This window comes from Crocuta crocuta, unplaced genomic scaffold, assembly GCF_008692635.1.
Source record: "Crocuta crocuta isolate KB4526 unplaced genomic scaffold, BGI_CrCroc_1.0 scaffold431, whole genome shotgun sequence".
NCBI classification, from domain to species: domain Eukaryota; kingdom Metazoa; phylum Chordata; class Mammalia; order Carnivora; family Hyaenidae; genus Crocuta; species Crocuta crocuta.
In genome coordinates this window covers 3,358,764-3,382,442 of record NW_027528859.1, presented here as the reverse complement: position 1 = coordinate 3,382,442, position 23,679 = coordinate 3,358,764, and the positions used below count along the sequence as shown (strand labels likewise).

General features: G+C 36.1%; 1 protein-coding gene across 1 annotated transcript in view; it reads left to right on the top strand.

Annotated features, from left to right (window-relative positions):
- The window catches only part of DCAF10 (DDB1 and CUL4 associated factor 10), a 43,938-nt gene that overhangs the window by 14,977 nt on the left and 5,282 nt on the right, over nt 1-23,679 (top strand). The window contains 4 exon segments of the mRNA XM_077756063.1: nt 8,313-8,510; nt 17,090-17,292; nt 19,803-19,913; nt 22,587-22,732. Coding sequence (XP_077612189.1) covers nt 8,313-8,510; nt 17,090-17,292; nt 19,803-19,913; nt 22,587-22,732 — 658 coding nt within the window.

Below are 23,679 nucleotides of genomic sequence, written 5' to 3'. Positions count from 1 at the left end.
AAATTATTTTTTTAAATATTTTAAAAATTTATTTCTGAGAGAGAGAAAGACAGCATGAGCAGGGGAGGGTCAGAGAAAGAGGGAGACACAGAATCTGAAGCAGGCTCCAGGCTCCAAGTGAGCTGTGAGCACAGAGCCGGACGCGGGACATGGGGCTTGAACCCACGAACTGTGAGATCATGACTTGAGCTGAAGTCGGAGGCTTAACCAACTGAGCCACTCAAGTGCCCCTTTGATCTTCCGTTTTGATATGTATAAGGATATGTATGTACAGTGAATAGGAGAGTTAATTCTATGGCCAGTTCAAGATGAGGAATCTAGTGGAAAACCCTACATAAGGCTAGGACTCCCAGGGCTCTACTTACAGCATAAGAGTGATATAGAAATATACCACCCTGTTCATGTAGACTATGACCTTGGTAGAGGAATGTCAGAAAATCTCCTCAGCAAATTTCTAACCACAGGTCAGCCTTCATGTGTGTATGGGGCCCAAATTCACACTACTATATGGTTCAGAACCATCTAGCCAGTAATTCAAAATTGCATCCAAGTTGATAGTACTGCCAGGTACTTGCAAAAACAAACGCATATCTTCTCTCAAGGAGAAAACTCAGTATCATAAAGAAGTCAGTTCTTTCCAAATTAGTCTATAAATTTAGTTCCATTTTAATCAAAATACCAACAGGTTTTTTTTTTTTAACTTAAAAATGCATATGGAACAACAAAGTGCCAAGAATATCTGAGATAATTTTGAAGGATGCTAAGATGGTAGTCTTCCTGATATCAAATACAGTCTTAGGACAGGGATTGATTAAGTGCCTAATGGAATAGAGTAGAACTTCCAGAAACAGACCCATGCATATATGGAAATTTGATATACAACAGTAAGGGCATTACAGATTAGTGGCAGGGAAATGGAAAAGAGAGAACTGGTTATATATATGAAAAAAACAAAGTAAGATTAGATTTCTATCTCATACCATAACTAAATATAACTGCCAGTTAAAGACCTAATTATGAAAGCAAACCTTTAAAGCTTTAGAAGAAATATAGAATATATTTATGTTCTAAGGATGAGAAAGGAGTTTTTAAGAGACAAAACTCATTAAAGGATCGCTAAATTCGACTGCATTAAAATTTAAAACTTCATTCTAACCAAAGACAATAGTGTGAGAAGATAAGCTATATATATAGGCTGGTGGGAGAAGATATTTTCAGTGCACATAGCCAAGAGAGAATTAGAATATATAAGACAATTACCCTGGAGCAAAACAGGCAGAAAATCATATAAAAGAAGCTAAAATGAGCAGAAATATGGAAAAATTTCCAAGCTTCCTAGTTATGAAAATATAAATAAAAATAAACAATGAAATACTAAGTATTGGCTAAGATGTTGAGAAGTAGAAACTCTTAGACATCATTGATGGAGTATAATTAATAAAATTATTTTGAAGAGCAATTTAGCAACAATATCTGGTAAGACTGAAGAGCAAAAAAAATTGTTTTAAGTAATTAAAGCACATGTAAACAAGGAAATGTGTAAAGAAAGTTCATTATAGCATCATTAGTAATATGAGTTGGAAACAAATCTCCAAGAAGAAGATAAATTCCAGTATACTCATATAATGGAATACTATACATCAGTTAAAATAAATGAACTAGAAGCATCACCATCTGAGGTACATCTCAGAAATTCAAGGTTGAGCCAGAAAAGCAAATTATAGAATGAGCTGTACAGTGTGATACCATTTATGTAAAGTTTGGAAATATACAAACATAAGCATATTGTTGGTTCTCTGCTCTATTGCCAGCACCTAGAACTGTGCCTATTAAATATTTACAGAAATTAAATATTTACAGAATAAATTGAATGCAAAACAGAACTATACATTGTTTATGGATACATACTTAGGTACTCATGGTATGAAAATCTTGGCATGGGGAGTGACAAACAAATTTTGGATAGTGGTTCCCTCTGGAGAGGGAGGGAGGGGAATGGGATTGGGGAGGGATATTCAGGGTGCTTCAGTTGTGTTTCTAATGTTCAGAGAAATCTGAAAGATAACAAATTGTTAAAATTTGATAAAGCTGGGTGGTGGGTATCACAGGTCTTTGTTATATTCTTCATAAATTTCTCTATGTTTTAAATATTTTACAATTTAAAAGTTTCTTACCTCAAAAAGAAAGATGTGTTGAATTGTTTGCCCCTACTCAAAATGATCTCTGATTAATCTATTAGAATTTGTTCTTTTTCAATGTCAGCTCTCATTAGCTGCTATCAGTGTATCTGCTTTAAGTACTCCACACCTACAGATTTGAATTTGTTTATCTCTTGGTTAGAAAAACAGATTTTGAAGGTTTTTTTTAGAAGTACGTATCACTTAAGAGTTTTGCGTGAGGATCTGAGGGGTCCTCTGGCATGAGCTTAAGTGTGTATTACTTATTAATAATACTTCCATTTTTATTGAGTGCCTACCGTGTGCCAAACCTTTGTGAAACACTTTTCATACTGATTTGAAACAGATACTGTATCCATTATAAGGGATGAAGAAATTGCAACTCAGTTAAAGACATTTGTCCAATACCTTTTATATGTAGCAAGTGGTAGAGCTGAAATTCATGCTCAGTTCAGTTAGACCCTCTGAGTACTGTTCAGAGATGTGGGCATGCATTTCCTGGTTTGGTTCTAGATAGTGGTTTTTCATATACTTAGTAATGTCTTCTAGTTCATTCATTAGTTTTTTAAGGTTTGCTTATCTTGTAAAACAAAAGTATTGATAGTTGTAAAGAGTATTTTCTCTTCATATTTGGGGAAAGTAAGGAGAAAAGTATTGAATTTAAATTCTTAATCCCATTATGCAGATTTACTTCTTATTCATGAGGACTCTGTATGCCAATTTAAGAGTCTGTTTAATAATTAAGGTCCCCCCAGTTATGAGGTTACAAGGGCAATTGAGATTATCATAAGAATTTCACTTAGTGGTATTGCAGTTAAAAAATTAGGACCTATTTAAATATTCCAGGATCTACTTTTTCCCTCCCACTGTCTTTGTTGGTCTTTTCCTGATTGGTATATTTCAAACACTGTAATATAAATGCAATGCTCATCACTGGGAACATGAAATTTCTTATCTTGCCAAGGATATGGATTGCACAAAACCCTGAGAGTGGTATTAGAAAAATGGTCAATTACACATAAAATCATTGGCAAATGAGGATCTGAGAGAATTAGATTAGTTATCAATTAAAGAAAAGGAAATAACGGAAATGTTGGTAGATACTTCAGAGAATTATGTGAATATCTCATAGGACTAAGGAAAGACCCTTGGGAAAACTCAGATTTTAAGTAAGGTGTCATATTTTGCTGTCATAATTTCATTGGAAAGATTATGCAGAAAAAACCCAAATATTTTATTTATTCTTATTCTAAGAATTTACACATGATTGAATAAATGTAAAATAAATATTAAACATTTTTATGATTTTTGGTTTTTAGACAACGCTTTCTTTCCTGTGTACAATGAAATGCTGGTACCTGTTTTAAGAAAATTCTATTTCAATTGCTCTTATCCTTTACCATTTAACCTCTGATAATGAAGACTTCAATTTATCCAAATGTCAGCTTATCCAGAATTGTTATAGTCATACGTTGGTGTTTGATGGGGACATGTGGGGCAGTTTTCTGACTCATAAATTCATAGGTTTCAGTGTGTGGAGTGTCTCCTATTCTTTAGGGACTATGGAGTTAAAAATATACTTCTTAACTTATTAGGCTAGACGGAGTTTTAATTTGAGAAGTTTGAGCCAGATCTCCAAGGATTTGTCTAATACTTTACATTCTCTGCATCTGCCTGCTTTAAGGATAAGAATTATGGGTACTTTAGGGGTGCCTGGGTGGCTTAGTCGGTTAAGCGTCCGACTTTCGCTTAGGTCATGATCTCGCGGTTTGTGGGTTCGAGCCCTGCGTCGGGCTCTGTGCTGACTGCCAGCTCAGAGCCTGGAGCCTGTTTCAGAGTCTGTGACTCCCTCTCTCTCTGACCCTACCCTGCTCACGCTGTCTCTCTCTCTCTCCTAGAAATAAATAAAACATTTAAAAAAAAAAAAAAACTTTGAAAAAAAAGAATTATGGGTACTTTAACTGGCTTCCAAATCTACATTCTTAATTTTCTATAATTTATCTATACTCTTCACCAATGATTCTTCAATACCAAGATTTTTAACAGGTAAAACTTTGAGACAAAATGAGAAAACTAAAGTCAAAGTGTTCAATTTTTCATTAAGATAAATTTATTCAATTCAAATTGTTAGCTTTTGTTCCAAGATTATATTCTTTGTACATCTTTGGTATTAAAATATCTTTCATGTAACGTAGATAATTTTTCATGGGCCTAATTTTTCAGTGGCCTTCTTGATAAAAATTTTAAAACTGATCCCCCACTTTATTTTTTATGGAAATCCAAGTTGAAAACTAGCCACCTCAGAGATCTTTCTGAAACTCTTACTAATCGTGTCATTCTCTTGCCTAAACCCTTCAGGGTGAATGAACCACTGTAGCCAAAGGCAGTATCATCCCACTGGGATTTTAAATAATATGTGCTTTAAGTATTTTCTATAGACTAAATAAAATAATGTATCTTTTCCTTACATTTCTTATTTCTTATTTAAACTTTTTATTTATTTATTTTGAGAGAGAAATAGAGTGCAAGTGGGGGAGAGGCAGAGAGAGAGAATCTCAAAGCAGGCCCCGCACTGTCAGCGCAGAGCTCAATGTGTGGGGCTCTAATCCACCAATTGTGAGATCATGACCCCAGCTGAAAGCAAGAGTCAGGTGCTTAAATCAACTGAGCCAGCCAGGTGCCCCATCCCATAAATTTTTTAAATGTATGAAGATGCTCTATGATGATGATCAATTTATTTTGACTCTCCAGTAGCCTTTTGTCACTGTGTAGGTTTTTCAATCATTTAATTCCTGTCAAGAAGTCATTAAAATATTTTTACTTTAAAGAGCCCAATCAGTAAAGATCAAACCATAGGGGAAAAAAGGACTTGATTATATAAAAACTAAAATTTTGATATAATAAATAATATAAATCACATAGAAAGATATATATGTGATGAGGCACCTGGCTGGCTCAGTCGATAGTCTGTGCAACTCTTGATCTCAGGATCATATTGGGCATAGAGCCTACCTAGAAAGTAAAATGCTGTAAAATTCAAAGAAATATATGTGCAAAATGTATTCAACATACTGTCTTTGGAAAACTGAGATATATTATCTTTACTATAGAGAACTCAAAAATAATACAGCAATAGGAAAATCAGCAAAGAACATGGATAACAATTCATAAGAGAAATATAATCTTCCAGTTAGTGTGAAAAATGTTCAACTTTACTAAAAATAAAAGTTTCAACTTAAGATTTTTTTTCCCTGGCACTTAAGAGAATTAAAAATTAGAGAAATGGATACCCCTAACTGCTGGTGGAACTATATTGCTATGTACTTTTGAGGATAGTTTGGTTGTATGTATCAAAAAAAGCCTTATAATTTTTAAAATCCCTTTTTATTTAGCAATAAAATTTCTGGGAATGTACTTAGAAAAATAACTAAGGATGTGATTAATATAAGCTGTTGGGGTGCTCATCATAGCGTTTTTTAATAGTAAAAACATTGGAAGCAATGTAAATATCCAACAATTGCTTGTTTTAAAAAAATATTCTTCAAGTTTATTTATTTATTTATTTTTTGAGAGAGTGTGAGTGGGGGAAGGTCAGAGAGAGAAACAGGATTGGAAAGAGGCTCCAGGGTCTGAGCTGTGGGCATAGAGCCTGATTGGGGGGGGGGGGGCGACGGGGCGGAGAGGACTTGACTCATGAACTGCGAGGTCATGACCTGAGCCAAAGTCTGACACTTAACTGACTCAGCCACCCACTTACCCCTGTTGGTTTTTAAAAAAGAAAATGGGGGCCTGGTGGATCTGTCAGTTCAGCTTAGGTCATGATCTCACAGTTAGTGAGATCTAGCCCTGCATTGGTTTCTGCAATAGCAGTGCAGAGCCTGCTTGGGATTCTCTCTCTCCCTTTCTTCCTGTCTCTCCCCCTCTGCTGCTCCCCCTCTCTTTCAAAATAAATAAATAAATAAATAAACAAACAAACATTTAAAAATAAATAAAACTAAGGATAATGTCATTTGTAAATAAATGGTTCATTCACACAGTGAATCTGTTCAGCCATTAAGAATGATTTTGTTGGGGTGCCTGGGTGGCTCAGTTGGTTGAGCATCCAACTCTTGATTTTGGCTTAAATCGTGATTTCATGGTTGTGGAATTGAGCCCTATGTTGGGCTCTGTGCTGACAGTGCAGAGCCTGCTTAGAATTTTCTCTCTCCCTCTTTCTGTCCCTCCCCTGCTTGTACGCCCTCCCTCCCTCCCTCTGTCTCTCTCTCAAAATACGTAAACATTAAAAAAAGATTTTGTTAATCTTTAATAACGTGGCAAAATAATTATGACATGATATTAGGCTTGTAATGTAAGAATTAGGCTACATATCAATAACCGTGGTTATCTTTATGCTGGATGTTTTTCCCTTTAAAAAATATGTTTAATGGGCATGTATTTATACTTTAAAAATATTGGGAATCATTATAGAATAAATCCATGATATATTCTCTATTTATCTCTACTTTCCCACACTCAGAGTATACCATCTGCCTACATGCCTCTTTACCTTTGCTTACCCCTTTGGCCACTTAGGGAATGCCTGCTCATCTTTTTTTTTTTTTTTTTTAATCTTTATTTGAGAGAGAGAACAGGAACAAGAGAGAGGGAGAGAGGGAACCCGGTTCTTGATACAGGACTTGATCTCAGGAACCATAAGATCATGATCTGAGCCAAAATCAAGAGTCAGACACTTAACTGACTGAGCCACCCATGTGCCCCTGCCTGCTCATCTTTTAAAGTCAGTTCAAATGACACCACCAGGAGGTCTTTGCTGACTACCCTTTTCTTTGCTTATTCCACACAATTATTTTGTGTAATTATGTATTTATAATTCCTCCCCCTAGGCAGTGAACTCCTATCTCATTAACTAATAATAAATATTTGTGAGTGCTTGTTTTGTGCCTGGCACTGTGTGTGTTGGGTACTGCGGATCTAACAATGAACTGCAGACAGTTCCTCCTTCCTTCAAGGAATTTATATGAAGTTATTCCTTACACTGTAACATTAAATGCTATGATAGAATTTTAGAGTACTTTGGGAGAGGAGAAGATTGGTAAATCTACTCCAGGCTGGATAGTGAGATAAGGCTTCCTGGAGGAATTAGCTGAATAATGAAAAGAAAACAAGCGTTAGCCAGGTCAAGGGGTAGAAGGAAGGTGGTTTCAAATAGACACAGTTTATACAAAATTCTGGAATTTTAAAACCGTGTTAAATTTTAGGAAGGTCATTATGATATTATGGATACTGGGGTTGATTTCTGATAAGAAATAATTACATATAGTTTTATCTTGGAAGAAGCTCCAGAATTCATTTCTTCTTTCTGCAAGAGATTAGGAAGTTTTATATAACAGCAAACCTAGAGCATCCTTAATGTTGAATTAGGCAGAGATTCAATAGTGGAAAAAAAAAAAGAAATTCAAGGGTAATTGGTAGGTTTGTTATTTTTTAAGTATTTGTATAAAATATATTCTAAGGATTGAGAAATCAGTGTAAAATTAAAAGTCTGAATAATAGAGTATTTTAATAATCTACCTTGTAATCTTAACTAGTCCTAATAAAGTGTTGCTAAGTATGATTATTTGGAGGATGCCTTTGAATTAATAGATTAAAAATATGGCATTTTTAACTGCAGTTCTTATATGTATATGTGTTCTAAACAGGAAGACATTACTTGTAGCAGAGTAAATATTTGTTACAATTATGAACCTTTTATAGCTTAACATATCTCCTGCAATCAAGTCTTTAAAATCTCTGTCTCCTATTGTTTCTCACCATTTGTGTTTCCTATTATACAGATTCTAAAGTTCTTGCTCTCTAGCACTGTTCTCCAAACACCCACCCCTATTTCCATTTCCAAATAAAAATCAGTAATACAAAGCAGGTGGATAAAATTGCATTGTGGTCCTCATTAAATAATAGTATCCTTCCCTGTGATTACGTGAATTATACTTACGATTTATTCTATATCAGAATCACTGGGTTTATCCAGTAAGTTTGTAGTCCTTTTTTGTTTTCTTGATTAGGTAATATAGACTATTTCTCAAATTTTCTTTAACAAGAGATTAAATAAACCAGTTTTTCTTTTCTGCTTTGTAGATTTCTTGATAACCGGCTGTTTGCTACCTGCTCTGATGACACTACAATAGCACTGTGGGATCTGAGAAAATTGAACACCAAAGTATGCACTTTACATGGTCACACTAGCTGGGTGAAGAACATCGAATATGATACTAATACAAGACTCTTAGTAACATCAGGATTTGATGGAAATGTCATTATTTGGGACACAAACAGGTTTGTGAATAGGAGACCATGTTAGGATTGTGAACAAAAAAGTATTTGTTTATGATGGTAACTAAATTCAGTGATTTGTCCTAGCTTTTCTATCTCTTTAGGATGAAGAACTTGCCTTTGGGGAAAACAATCAAAAAATGATTCCATCTTTTGTTACTTGCATTTAGTCATATGTTGTAACTATAAAATTTGGAGGAAACTAATGGAAAGGATACCAAAGTAGTATAGTTAATGATGAAAACTAGTTTGCAAGTTGAGTTTCCTACTAAAGGAACTTCAAGGAAAAATATTTTTATTATTTCCTCTATGGAACAGAAATGTTTTTCATTTTTTGGTCCTTTGATTCTAAACCTATTTATTTTGTAATTTGTGTACTTTTTTTCATGCATTAAATATTAGTTTCTCATTTGGACTGGTACTGATCCATAGGGGGATGTTTGGAAGTAAATGTGTGGTGAAGTTTTAGCTGTCGCTATGGGAGAAGAGAGGATTTCTACTGGCATTTAATCAGTAGGGATCAGAGTATCTAAACGTCCTGCATGGGACAGTCTACACAGTGAAATATTCAGTGAAATATCTCCTTATAGAGAAATGGATCATTTAAAGAGTTGAAATTTGAGAAATAATTAAAATATTAAATAAAATTATTTTAAAATCATTAAAATATACCTGTTGCTAGCTGTGGTGAAATGACAATATAGTAATATACCAGGACCATTTCTGAAAAATTCTTTTCAGAGGTCATCTGTAAAAAGGGGATATTTTTAAAGATTTGTAACTATGCATACTGTTTGAGCAAAGGATATACAGATTATCTTTGAGACACACATACCTGTTAAAATTTATTTTTTTAATTTAGAAATAAAATTTGAATAGAAATATGAATGGAACTTCTAAATTAGTGGACAAAAGCTATTAAAATCCAAAAGAGGCAGAGAATGGGAAAAATCATTTAAGAAAGGTAAATCAGGAAGCACAAAAATATATTAGGCAGATAATCCAAATACCAATAATTGCAATAAATACATATGGACTAAAGTAGCCAGTTAAAAGACAGATAGGGTTAGACTGGATTAAAAAAGAAAGCCAAACTATATATGTTCTTTGTAAGAGATGCACCTAAAACATACAAATGGAAAAATCTGAAAGTAAAAGGATGGGGAAAAAATAACAGGCAAATTCTAATCCAAGAAAAACAGTTATAGCTCCATTGATTGCAGACAAAAAGAGAGCTTAAGGCATAAAGCAGAATTAGCGATAAAAGGTACTATATTAAAAGGTTTATTTCACTAGAACATAAAATTCTTATATGTATCTAATAACGTAGCCTCAAACCATAAAAACCAAAAATGGACAGATTATTAAAAAAATGCTTTCCAAAAAAAATATTTTCCATATCAGTGGAAAATATTCTCTCATTTACTAATAGATAAAATAGACCAAAAAATTAGTAAGCCTATAGGAGATATTACTGTTAATAAACTTGATTAGGCATATTTAGAATTCCCCCATCACAGAGTGAATACATCCTCTGAAGCAAACTTGAATATATACAAAAGGAGAGCATGTACTAAACTACAAAGTAAGTTTCAACCAATACCAAAGACTTGTTATCACACAAATCATTTCCCCTGACCTCAGAGTTTAATTAACATAGATAAGTATAAATTCCCATATTTGGAGATTTATAAACTCACTTCCTAAATAACTCATGGATTGAAGAAGAATTCATAGTGAAATCAATAGACTAAAAATTAGTGAACTAAGCGTTTTATCAAAAAAAACTGGGAAAAGATTAAAAAGAGTAAACCCAGTTAAAGTAGATTATGGAAATGATAAAAGCAGAAATTAATGAAATTGAAAACGAACATGAAGTTTTTAAAAACCTGCCTTTTGAAAAAGCCAATTGAAAATGCAATTATCTGATAAGAGTCATCAAGAGAAATCAGACCAAAGATAATCTTAACCCTAAAAACGGAGACAATAAAAAGTATACAATAAGATAATAAGATCGCTTTTATGCCAATATACTTGAAAACTGTTGAAATAGACAGTTTACTCAAAATCTTTAGCAAAACTGACCAAGAAAAATCATGACCTATAACCTGGACTGATATTTAACCAATATGTACTGATTTAGCTGAAGTAGTTGTTAAAATATTAAACTTCTTCTGTATTAAATGATAAATAGCCACTATCCTGAATTATCCCCAGGTGGTCAAATCCTGTCACTTTCAAATCTGTCAAACCTGGTTACCCAGGCCCTTTTAGGGACACTTCCCTCAAGATCCTCCTATGATCTAGTAGCTAAAGTCCCCCTTAAAATACCTCTCCCTCTTTGGGGTAGGGTTTTTTTAGCATCTTATTTAATTCTGAGAACAGCCTCATGAATTAGATAGCTATTATTATCCCATTTTAAAGCTAAGGAAGCCACAAGGTCAGAGAATTTGGGTAACTTGCCCACATGACTGTCAATAAGACAGTGAAATATGAGCCAAGAGTCAAACCCTGGTTTATAGACTGCTGTGAGGTACCTTTTGCTAATGGGAATTTTAAGATATTATAGTAGAGTAATTCCAGGACCCAGTTTCAACACTGCCAACCACATCAATTCTGACTGGCTAGTTTTTATGCATTGTTGGTTATTTAAATATTCTGAACATTGCCTCTGCCACAGCCATTAAAGAAAGTATCAATTAAAATTTACTAATAAAACAGCAGGCCTGTCAGTTTTATATGTGACTTTTACCAGATAATATAAGAAACAGAACATCCCAACTTTATTCAGTTGTTCAGATTCCAGAGAAAGGAGGAATTCTCCTTACCTCATGTATGAAGCTAGAATGAACTTAATACCTAAACCCAACAAAGGTAATATTAGAAGAAAAAAATGGAAAGGTCAGTCTGCGATGTGAATGTAGATGCAAATATTCTAAACAAAAGGAATCAAAATATTATGATCAAAATATCATGATCAAGTTGGGTTTATTCAAGGCATGAAAAGATGATATGTACAGGGCGCCTGCCTGGCTTAGTCAGTAGAGCATGTGACTCTAGATCTTGGGGTCATGAGTTTGAGCCCCGCGTTGGGTGTAGAGATTACTTAAAATCTTTAAAAAAAAAAATCTATCAATAGAAATTATATTAAAACTCTATTAATATAGTTTATCACATTGATAGGTTAAACAGAAAGTCCATATGATTGTTTTAATCAAGGAATCAAATTCAGCATTCATTCATAATGAAAAACAAGAGAGGACATTATTACCAGTCTTTAAAAAATAATTTTTTTAACATTTATTTTTGAGAGAGAGAGAGAGCGCAACAGCAAGTGAGCAGGGGAGGGGCAGAGAGAAGAGACACAGAATTTGAAGCAGGCTCCAGGCTCCGAGCTGTCAGCACAGAGCCTAACGTGGGGCTTGAACGCACAAGCCACGAGATCATGACCTGAGCCAAAGTTGGATGCTTAATCAACTGAGCCACCCAGGAACCCCCATTATTACCAGCACTATAGAGACTGAAAAGATTATAAAGTGATACAATGAACAACTTTATGGCAACAAATTAGACAACTTAGATAAACAAATACCTAGAGAGTCCCAAATTATTTAAACTGACTCAAGAACAAATAGAAATCTATAGACCTACGGACCTAAAGCAAGTTAAAAATTGAAATGGTAATTTAAACATCTTCCCACAATGAAAAGCCCAGTCCCAAAACTGGTGAGTTTTACTAAACATTTAGAGAATAAATAATACCAGTTTTTCACAAACTTTCAGAAAATAAAGAACACTTCCCAACTCATTTTATGAGGCTGGTATTATTACTCTGATACCAAACCACACAAGCATCATAAGAGTAAAAACTACAGACCAATATCCCTCAAAAACAAAAAGAAAAAAAATAGAATAATCCTCAATATTAGCAAATCAAACATAGCATGCGTTAAGGATTATATGTCATGACTGAGTAGAATTTATCCCAGGAACACAGGGTTGGTTTAATATCCAAAAATCAACTAATGTAATATATTAATAAAGGTCAAAACCCATGCATAAAATCACCTCAAGAAAGGCAGAAAAGCACTTGACAAAATCCAATACCCATTTGTGATAAAACTGGTAATAACAGGGCGCTTTTATTCCTTAGACATCTGATATAGGACATCTATGAGAAATCTGTGGCTAAAATCATGATGTTGAAAGACATTCCCCCAAAGTTTGGGAACAAGGCAAGTATGTCTGCTCCCACCACTTTTGTTTAACATTGTACTAGAGGTAAAATGCACTGGAAATGCAGTCAGGCAAGAAAAAGAAATAACAGGCATCCAGATTGGAAAGGAAGAAGTAAAACTCTTCATATGTAAATGTGATCTTGTATATAGAAAATCTTTCTTTGTGTTTTTGTTTTTTGTTTTTTGTTTCTTGTAGGTAACAAGATTTACAAGACTAATGTAACAAATCAAGTGTATTTTTACATATAAGCAATAAAAAATCCAAAAATGAATGAAGAAAATTCCATTCATTAATAGTATCTAAAGAAACAAAATACTTAGAAGTAGATTTAACAAAAGATGTATAAGATTTGTACATTGTAACTGTAAAAAACTTTGCTGAAAGAAATGTAAGAAGATGTAAATGAATGGAAAGATATTCCATCTTCATGGATTGGAAGACTTGGCATCATTAAGATGGCAATTCCCGGCGCACCTGGCTGGCTCAGTCAGTAGGACATGAATTCTTAATCTTGAGGTCAAGGGTTCAAGCCCCATTTTGGGTGCAGAGCTTACCTAAAGAATAAATAAAATAGGGGCCCCTGGGTGGCTCANGAAATACAAATTTTTTAAAAGATGGAAATTCTCCAGATTAATTTATAGATTCAGTGCAACCCGTATCAAGATTCCAGCTGCCTTTTTTGGACAGATAGTCAAACTGATCCTAAAATTTATATGGAAATACAAATGACCCAGAATAGCCAAAACAACCTTGAAAAGAAGAATAAAATTGGAAGACTCATACATTTCTCAATTTCAGAACTTACTACAAAGCCATAGTAATCAAGACTGTGTTTAACTGGCATGGGACAGGCATAAAATCAAAGGACAGAATTGAGAGTCCATAAATAAACCCTTGCATTTATGATGAGCTTATATTCAACAAAGTTATCAAGGTAATTCAATGGTTCAGGAAAAGATAAATTTTTCAAAAAATGATGTCTGCACAACTGGATATCCATATGCAGAAAGATGAATTTAGACCCTTATATTTAAAAAAAAAAAAAATTTAAAATGGATTTCAGTCTGAATGTAAGAGCTACAATCATGTAACTCAGAAAACATGGGAGCAAGTCTCTTGCAAACCAGAGTACAAGTGATTTTAAAAATTGGTAACATGGACTTCATTAAAATTAAAAACTTTCATGTATCAAATGACACCATTAAGAAAGTGAAAAGAAAGACTACTGGATGGGAGAGAATATATATATCTGATAAAGGATGTGTGCCCAGAATATATAAAGAACTCTTGCAACTTCTATGTACACAGTAACCCAATTTAAAAATGGGCAAAATAGCTACATAGACCTTTCACCAAGGAAGATATACAAATGAGTAATAGGTATGTGAAAAGATGTTCAACATCATTAGTCATAAGGAAAATGCCAGTCAAAACCAAAATGAGGAATCATTTCACATCCACTAAGATGGCTTTAATGGAAAAAGACCATAACAAGTATTGGCAAGAATGTGGAGAAACTGGATCCTCCTAGATTGGTAGTAGGGATGTAAAATGGTTCAACCACTTCAGAAAACAGTTTGGTAGTTTCTTAAAATGTTAAGCATAGAGTTATCATCTGACCAGCCATTCCATTCCTGGGTATGTACCCAAGGCAAACAAACACATATCACCATACAAAGATTTATACATGAATGCTTATAACAGTATTATTCATAATATCCCCCAAATGGAACAAATACAAATAGCTATCAGCTGGTAAGTAAATAAACAAAATGTAGTATATCTATACAGTAGAAAACAATTTGGTAATGGAAAGGAACAGAGTGCTAATGTGCTACATGGATGGACCTCAAAAAAAAGTAAAAAAAGCTAAACAATAAGACAACTTATTGCATGCTTCTGTAACTATTAAATGTCCACAAGAAGCAGATCTGCGGAGGCAGAAGTAGGCTAGTGGTTGCCTGCAACTGGGAGTAGGAACTGGAAATGATTGCTAATGGACAGGGTGGGGTTTTTAGAATGAAGAAAATGTTCTAAAATTGGATTGTTTTGATGATTGCACAACTGCACTAAATATCATGAATTGTAAATTTAAAATGAGTGAATTTTATGATATGTAAATTACATCTTAATAAAGCTGTTAAAAAACTTAACTAGAAATAGTAGGAAACTCTTCAAAAGTATACACTAAACCTACATGACATTTTTAAGTGGTAGAACTTGTAGAAGTTTTCTCTATAGGGGGATTAGGCTGGCTCAGTCGGTAGAGCATGCGACTCTTGATCTCAGGGTCGAGAGTTCAAGCCTCATGTGAATGTAGAGCTTACTTTAAAAAAAAAAAAACAATTTATAAAATCAGGAAGGGGGAACATGTCTGCTGTTACTACTATTGTTTACCATTGTTTTGGGGTGGGGAGAAGGCAGGATCCTACTTGGTGCAGTATAATATATAAGGTTTGGAAAGGAACAACTGAAAAAATAGCATTCACAGATGATATTTGTCCATATGAAGGGTTGGTAAGCTTTCTGTAAAGGATTGTGAAATAAATATTTTAGGTTTTGTGTGCTATATGATTTCTGAGCAGCCATAGACTACATAAATGGATATTGCTGTGTTCCATCAAACTTTCTGTATAAAAACAAGCAAGAGTTCAGACTTGGCCCATAGACCAGTTTTCTGACCCCTGGTCTATATAGAAAACCTTAAAAATTCTGACAAATTATCAGAATTAATAAGAGTTAAACAAGATTGCAAGACATAAGCTCAAAATGTAAAAATCAGTAGTGTTCCTAATCATCACAACAAATATTTTAAAAAATTTAAGTATATAGTTTTTAGTAATTAAGAAAAAATTTTTAAATATTTATTTTTGAGAGAAAGAGCCAAATACTCAAAAAGGGGAGGGGCAGAGAGACAGGGAGACAGGATCCAAAGCGGGCCCTGCTTTGACAGCAGAGAGCCCAAGGTGGGCTCGAACTCGTGAACTGTGAGATCATGACTTGAGTTGAAGTCAGACACCTAATTGACTGAGCCACCCAGGTGCTCCAGTAATTAAAAAGAATTTGAAAAACCAGGATGGTCAAGTTGCAGATTAGACACAACTTTAGAAACAGATTGGAAGATAGATACTAAAAAACTATACAGAATGCAACAGAAACGAGATAAAATACATGAAAGAGCAGTTATGAAACAGAATCAAATGTGAATGTTTCGAACATCTATTTGGAGCTCCAAAAGAATAGAGAAAATAGGTGAGAGAGGTAATACCGGAATAATAATGGATAATTTCCCAGAATATATGAATATTAATCTTACAATTTAGAAAATCAAATGAATCCTAATAAAGTAGAAAGAAATCCAAATTTAAATAGAGTGAAGCTCCAGTACTCCAAAGACAAAGAGAAGGTTAGCCCAAAGGGGGATGGGGTGGGGGGGAATTATCCAAATAAACAATTGGACTAGTAGCAGACTTAACAATGGGGTTAGGGTTAGGAAGCCAGAATTCAGTGGAATATTATCCCCAATAGTCAGAACTATTAGCCTGAAGTTATGTACTCAGCTAAATCTTTAATCATAAAAGAAGAGTAGGGGAGCATGGGTGGTTCAGTTTGATTGAGTGGCCAACTCCTGATTTTGGCTCAAGTCATGATCCCAGGGTTGTGGGATCAAGCTCTGTGTCAGACTGTACTGAGTGAGGAACCTGCTTGAGATGCTCTCTCCCTCTTCCTCTCTCTTCCACTCCCTTCCCCCAAAAGAGGAAAATAAAGATTTTCAGAACAACATAAAGTGAGAGTTTACCTCACCAAAGTCCTACTTAAAAATACATACTGCAGGGGTTGCCTTAGGTGGCTCAGTTAAGTATCCAACTCTTGATTTCAGCTCAGGTCATGGTCTCATAGTTCATGAATTTGAGGGGGAGCCTGGTTGGTTCATTTGGTTAAGTGTCCAACTCTTGGTTTCAGCTCAGGTCATACTCTCATAGTCATGAGCTCAACCCCCACATCAGGCTCCATGCTGGATGTGGAACCTGCTTAAGATTCTCTCTCCCCCTCCCACCTCCCCTTCTCGGCTTGCTCACTCACTCTCAAAAAAATTAAATATATATATATATATATATATATACACACACACACACACACACACACACACTTCAGAAAGAAAGAATAAAATGGAAAGTTGGAGATAAGGAATGGTGAGCAAAACAACCAAAATTTTAATTGTTAATGTCTATAAAGCTAAGTACAAATTGTAAATTCTAGTTTGACGGTCAAAATTATAGCTATTAACCAAATCCTTATATGTATGATAATTCTAGGTTTTGTTGGTTTGATTTCTTTTGTAGGTGTACAGAAGATGGGTGTCCACATAAGAAATTCTTTCACACACGTTTTCTCATGAGAATGAGATTAACACCAGATTGTTCCAAAATGTTGATCTCCACGTCCTCTGGATATCTCTTGATTTTGCATGATCTTGACTTAACCAAGTCTTTAGAAGTAGGCAGCTATCCTATTTTGAGAGCAAGAAGAACTACATCAAGTTCAGGTAAGCTTTTCCTTTTTTTGATCAAAGAAAATTTTCCAAAGAATCTCACACAAAGGGATGGCATATGTTTCCATTCTGAGAATGATAGCAGAAAGGGAAGAAAATTAGAAGACATTCTTTGGAAAGCACAGTGAGAGCTTTTTTCCCAAGGAAGTATGACCTATATAAATCTCTGACATAGCATAAATTAATGCTTCTGTATCACAAATGATCTAGGGCAAAGAACTGCTAACTCTAAAAATAATTTCTTTAGCTCTTTATGCTATCCAGAAATCTCTCATCAGTATTTCTAAATCATCACTATCTCAAAAATTAGTGGTAGCCCAAGGTAGTATCAATCTTTTTAAGTTCTTCTGGAACCCAGCAGAGCTTTTAAGTTATATTCAATATATGGGGCGCCTGGGTGGCTCAGTCAATTAAGCATCTGACTTTGGCTCAGGTCATGATTTTATGGTTCATGGGTTTGAGCCCCACATCAGGCTCTGTGCTGACAGCTCAGAGCTTGGAGCCTGTTTCAGATCCTGTGTCTCCCTCTCTCTTTGTTCCTCCCCTGCTTACACTCTGTTTTTCTCTCTCAAGATATTTAATAAATAAACATTAAGAAAAAGATGCATTCAATATAGAGCTTTAAGGGGTGCCTGGGTTGCTCAGTCGGTTGAGCATCCGACGTCAGCGCAGGTCAGATCTCACGGTTCATGGGTTCAATCCCCGCGTTGGGCTCTGTGCTGACAGCTCAGAGCCTAGAGCCTGCTCCAGATTCTGTGTCTCCCTCTCTGCCACTCCCCTGCTTGCACTCTGTCTCTCCAAAATAAATAAACGTTAAAAAAATATAGAGAGAGCTTTAAGTCTCTATTATATCGTAGGCTTCCAGATGTTCATACCCAGGTAGCTGGTGCCATCCTAGATCAGAGCCCCTAAAAATCTTCTTGCTAAAGCCTGTTCTTTTTCCTGTTGCTGATTCCTTTAGACTTCAGTGAAATTGGGGCTCAGAAAAACTTATGCACCATAATTCATTTACATTATATGATAGAGACTATATTTTACTACCTTTGGGGAAAAAAGGGGCTGTTCCAGGAACATACCTATTTATAATTTTGTGTTTACCGAGCCTTAAGCATTTGGAACACATGTTTATAAATTGCTTTTTAAAATCAGCTTCAGATGGTTGGACTCTTTCTCCTGTCTATATATACAGAGACACTTTTGAAGACTCCTTTGGGAAAATGGGGCCTCTTTATACTTCATTTGCCCAATTTATTGCTAAAAGTAGAAATTTTTTTACCCACTTATTTGCAAAGCAAGGCATTTCCTAAGTATGTGAGTAGAGTCCTCTTACATTCAGAAATTTATTTTTAGGTTAAACATTAGTAATCAACTTCAGCTTAGTGAGAAGTAGTGATTTAGAAGGTCTAGTTGGTTATTTTTTACATTAAAAAGCCAAGAATGTTTTGTCTTCTCAGTTTAATTCTGATAATAACATCAAAGGGAATTAGATTAAGAAGTCCTCATAAAAGCGGGGAGCCAGTAAAAGAGTGTGATGAAGTAGACCTTGCTATTTGGAGTAATACATCAAACCCAACTGTCTGATGATTCTTCTACAGATTTCAGTATAAAGTTTGTATTGCATTTCATAGATGGTATCACATGATTTCCTGAATGATAATCGAATTTTTTGACATGCTTAAGAAGGATCATTTAATGTTCTCAGTAGTGGACCTGGTGTTTGGACTCTATTCTAAGATTAAATAACCAGGTTGAACTGCTCTTGCTCTGTTCCCATGTTTATTGAATTTTCTTGTTCCATTTTACTACAGAAGTGATGGGGAACCCAGATATGCTCCTATGTTTATTTGGTCTGTCATTTTTATTCCACTTAAGTCATTGGTAGAAGTGATTTTGTTTTTTTATTAATTTTTAATGTTTTTATTTTTGAAAGAGAGCAAGTGAGCAGGGTAAGGGCAGAGAGAGGGGGACAGAGGATCGGAAGCAGGCTACAAGCTCCAGGCTGTCAGCACAGAACCCGATGTGAGGCTCGAACTCAAACCATGAGATCATGACCTGAGCCGAAGTCAGACGCTTAACCGACCGAGCCACCCAGGTGCCCCGAGATTTTATTTTTTTAATGTTTATTTATTTATTTTGAGAGAGAGAGGAAGAGGAAATGCATAAGCAGGGGAGGGACAGAGAGTGAGGGGGAGAATCCCAAGCAGGTTCCATGCTCATGGTTTGTGAAATCATGACCTGAGCTGAAATCAAGAGTTGGATGCTTAATTGACTTGAGCCCTCCAGCCACCCTGGCAGAAGAGATTTTAGAAAGGGGCGAGGCCTTAGAACACTTCAGAGCTGCCCTCCCTACCTCAGTCTTAGTTATAGGCCAGCTGTTAAGTGGGCATGTACTTGATCTGTTTCAGATGGACTTTAACAGTATGCTTCAACTAAATGATTAAAAAGTTAAGAGACACTACTCAAGTTTTGCTAAGTTTATTATAAGAACTTTTTGTATTTTCAAGATCTGACCACTTCAAGTTCATCTGGTCCTAGAGTTTCTGGTTCACCTTGTCATCATAGTGATTCTAATTCATCTTCTGAGAAACACATGTCACGAACCTCACAAAGAGAAGGTAGGTTAACAGTTGGATTTTATAATCTTACAACAGATTCTATCAAATAGCTTTCTTTGGTTTAGTTTTAATCCATACAAATAAAAGTCAATAAAGAGGAGGCTATTCTTTGCCCCTCAGTAATTTTCAAAAGTCTAACCAGAGTCTCTAGGGTTGAATATCTTGGGCTTAAATCTTTGTTAGAATTTGAGCTTTGGTTTTATTTACTGGACTTAGTTTGGTCTAAAGTGGAGAAAAAATAGGACATGTAGATTCCAATCAAGGTTGTTATGGAAATTAAATGAGATTATGTATGTGATGGTCCTGTATAAATATGAAGTAGTGAGTTTGTCAGGTGCTTGTGAAAATTGCTTGGTTCCAGCTCACTAGGCTTTTTGCTCTGCCATTTCTTCATCTGAGCAGTGCCTGATAGCCTGAGACGGGGTACGGGATAAAGTGAGCTACAATCTATCCCCACTCTGCTTTTGCCAGTTTTCCCCCCACCACTCTGGCAGAACTAGCTGTATAACATATTCTTTCCACCCACTAACGGAAATGCTTTCTACTACCTGTGCAGACTTCACCTGCCTCTCCATACCAGTTCACATCTAAGCTCTTACAGCACTTTTTGTTTGTCTTACTCCTTGTGGACTGATGGCCAAATGTGAGGGTGGTTTGTTGTTGTTGTTTTTTGTAATTTGGGTCACCTTTTGGAGAAGAGCATGGCTTCTATCTAGATCTTTAGGGGAGGGACTGTTCATTAGACTTTGTGTTTTCCCTGGGCAGCCTCACCAGGTAATGCTTGATAATTGCATACTTGATTATTTTGCACGACTTCTTCTGTTTGTAGAATGGTTTGAGAGCCCTTTCTAAACTAACCTGTAGCCTATCTGCTTTTCTCCAGATAGTCAAGACTGTGATGTTTAAGGTTAAAAATTCTTCCTGTTAAATTTAGAGATTTATGCCCAGATGTGAAATATTTTTCCTTTGATTTGAAACTTACTGTATCAATTCTACCTGTTCTACTTTGCCTATGGGAAACGAGCAAAGGCTCTTAATAATCATTGAGAAAAATCTTTATTGATTAAACCATCCATGAGAAAAAGAAACTTAAGAATAGTTAACATGCTTGTTTATTGCAGTGGTAAACTCCAAAACCAAACTACACAACAGTTTCATGATATAAAGTTGGCGTCTGGAGAAGAGCGAGTGTATAGAGAGCCTAGACACAGTATCGAGAAGAAGGTGGGGCTCATACATAAGGGTGCTCTGAATGTTGGCAATCCTGTGTCTTCAGGGTGTCAGGATATGTTAGCACCACACTTTGGCTGACACAGTAGCTTTACGGAGCGGAGGCTCTCAGGCTCAATTCAGGATTAGAACTTTTTTCTTTTTTTAAAGTGATCTCTATACCCAATGTGGGGCTTGAACTCAGGACCCCGAGATCAAGAGTCAGATGCCAATCAACTGAGCCAGCCAGGCACCCCAAGAACTCTATTTTTGACATGAAGTCTGTAGAGTGTAGCACCGATAAAGTGCAGACACTCTGGTGAAATTAAGGAGGTTCTTGAGCAGTCTTCCCTACCCCTTCCCCACGTGGTCCCTCCTTTTGCCAGCTCCGGAGGAACCTCCAAAGAGCACAGCTCAAAAACCACTACTTACCTATTTAGATGGGTTTCTTTTCTGCATTTGTTAGATTTTCAAAATGGATTCTTGAATAGCGGTTTTTCTCTAAAATTGTTATTAAAGTTCAGTCACAGGTGAAATCATTATTTTAGGAATAGTTTGGTTGTAACAATGTAATTTAGAGCTTCGCAGTTTCCATCAATGCTGAAACAATCTAAAGAGAATCTCTTAAGGAAGATAACCCATCTGTTTGAGAAACAGTTCACAAAGGGTCTGACAGGGAGCTCATAATCTTCAAAGCAACTCCTTCCACAGGTAGAAAAGTGTTGAAATAGTTCTCTTGATATTAAATTTCTAAACTGCTGCTTTATAATGTGTATGAAAGTGGTTGTCCACATACCTGAGGGAGAGGATAGAACTGTTAGTGACTACAGCAGTCCCTTTGATCAGGCGTTGGGCAGAAGGACATGAGGGGCCGTAACAGAGTACCGGGCATATGTATGACTGGCGGGGTGTCCCTGCCCCTTCTATGTGAAATATCCTCCCTCACCTCCAAAATTATAGGTCTGTTTGTCATTTAGAGTACTGTCCTTGGGGACAGAAGTCCTGCTCCTTGCAAACATAATAGCCTTTTATTTATATTAAAGGCAGTCTTCATAGCTTATTATTTCCTTCTCTGGATCCTTCGTTGGATTAGAGAGCACCAGTTCCTCTAAGGAAGAGAATTATCTTTTACTTTTCCAGATTCCTTTCAGGTAACATAACTTTGATTCTTAAAGTTTTCTGAGATATAGATCCTAATGAAAAGGACCTCTAGTCAGCTTTAAGGCCTTAGTCTTAGGTCACTGATTCTTGCTGCGGTAACTTAGATTCTTTAGTTCTAGTCATACCTCCACCCCATACACGGAGGGACACCACAGGTTTGTTTTTTGTTTTTACATGTAGTAGTGCACAGAACTGATGAAGGAATGAAGACCGGGGGCAGGGGTGGCTGCCAGAAATCAAAGCTTTGATGAGCTGCCTCAGTCCTTTGATAATACACATCCCACACCCTAATTTTCTTACCAGGAGTTTCACCACGAAATAGTCTTGAAGTCTTAACCCCAGAAGTTCCCGGTGAGAGAGATCGTGGAAACTGCATCACATCCTTACAGCTGCACCCAAAAGGCTGGGCCACACTCCTTCGGTGCTCAAGCAACACTGATGATCAGGAGGTAGGAGCAGCAGCACGTCGCCTTCAGCGGGGCTGCCTGAGCAAACAGCCATGGCCATGTGTGTCTGTGGTGTCTTTGTCCTTTGAACCCCTCCCTTCTCTCCAGTATGTGTGGCAGACTGGGAAATGCTTTAAAGCAGTATCAGCTCAGCTTGTGCCAGCTTGTGAATTCTTGCCTTTATCTCGTCACAGACCCCCTTACATAGGAAACATTAGATGGATATGCGTCAGCCAAGCTAGCTAAATGTAAGATTTTGCTAAGTCAATTATTATAATTTGCTCTTTTATTTTTTATTTGTTTCTAGGAGAGAGAGAGAGAGAGACAGCGTGAGCAGGGGAGAGTCAGAGAGAGAGGGAGACACAGACTCCGAAATAGGCTCCAGGCTCCGAGCTGGCAGTCAGCACAGAGCCCGACGCGGGGCTCGAACCCACGAACCGCGAGATCATGACCTAAGCGAAAGTCGGACGCTTAACCGACTAAGCCACCAAGGCGCCCCTATAATTTGCTCTTTTAAAAACCAGCGGAAACTGGGAAAGGACTAAACTGATGACTAAGGGAAAAGGCCTTTTAGGACCTATGACTCTCTGGAAAGCAGGAGCCTTTTGAGAGTCTCAATAGCTGTGGGAGTCACAACTGAAGGAAAGGAGAGAAGAGCCTTTGAAGTGTGTAGGACAAGACGTATTTTAGGGCTCAGGGGTCTAAATTCTGTAATTTTTTAAATGTCAAGATTGTTGTTACTTTTACAAAAGGAGCCTGAGAGGATAACAGGCTTTAACGTGTCACATGACTTTAGCTTATGACGATAAGAAGGAATGGGGCCTGCCTGCACATTTTATTAGTTGGGAGAACGGTAGCAACAATTTTGTGAATTGGGCAGTCTTTTGAGCTTTTTACTAAAAGAAATATCTAGCATCGTTTGGGCCTCTGTAATTTTGGTTTGTCTCTCT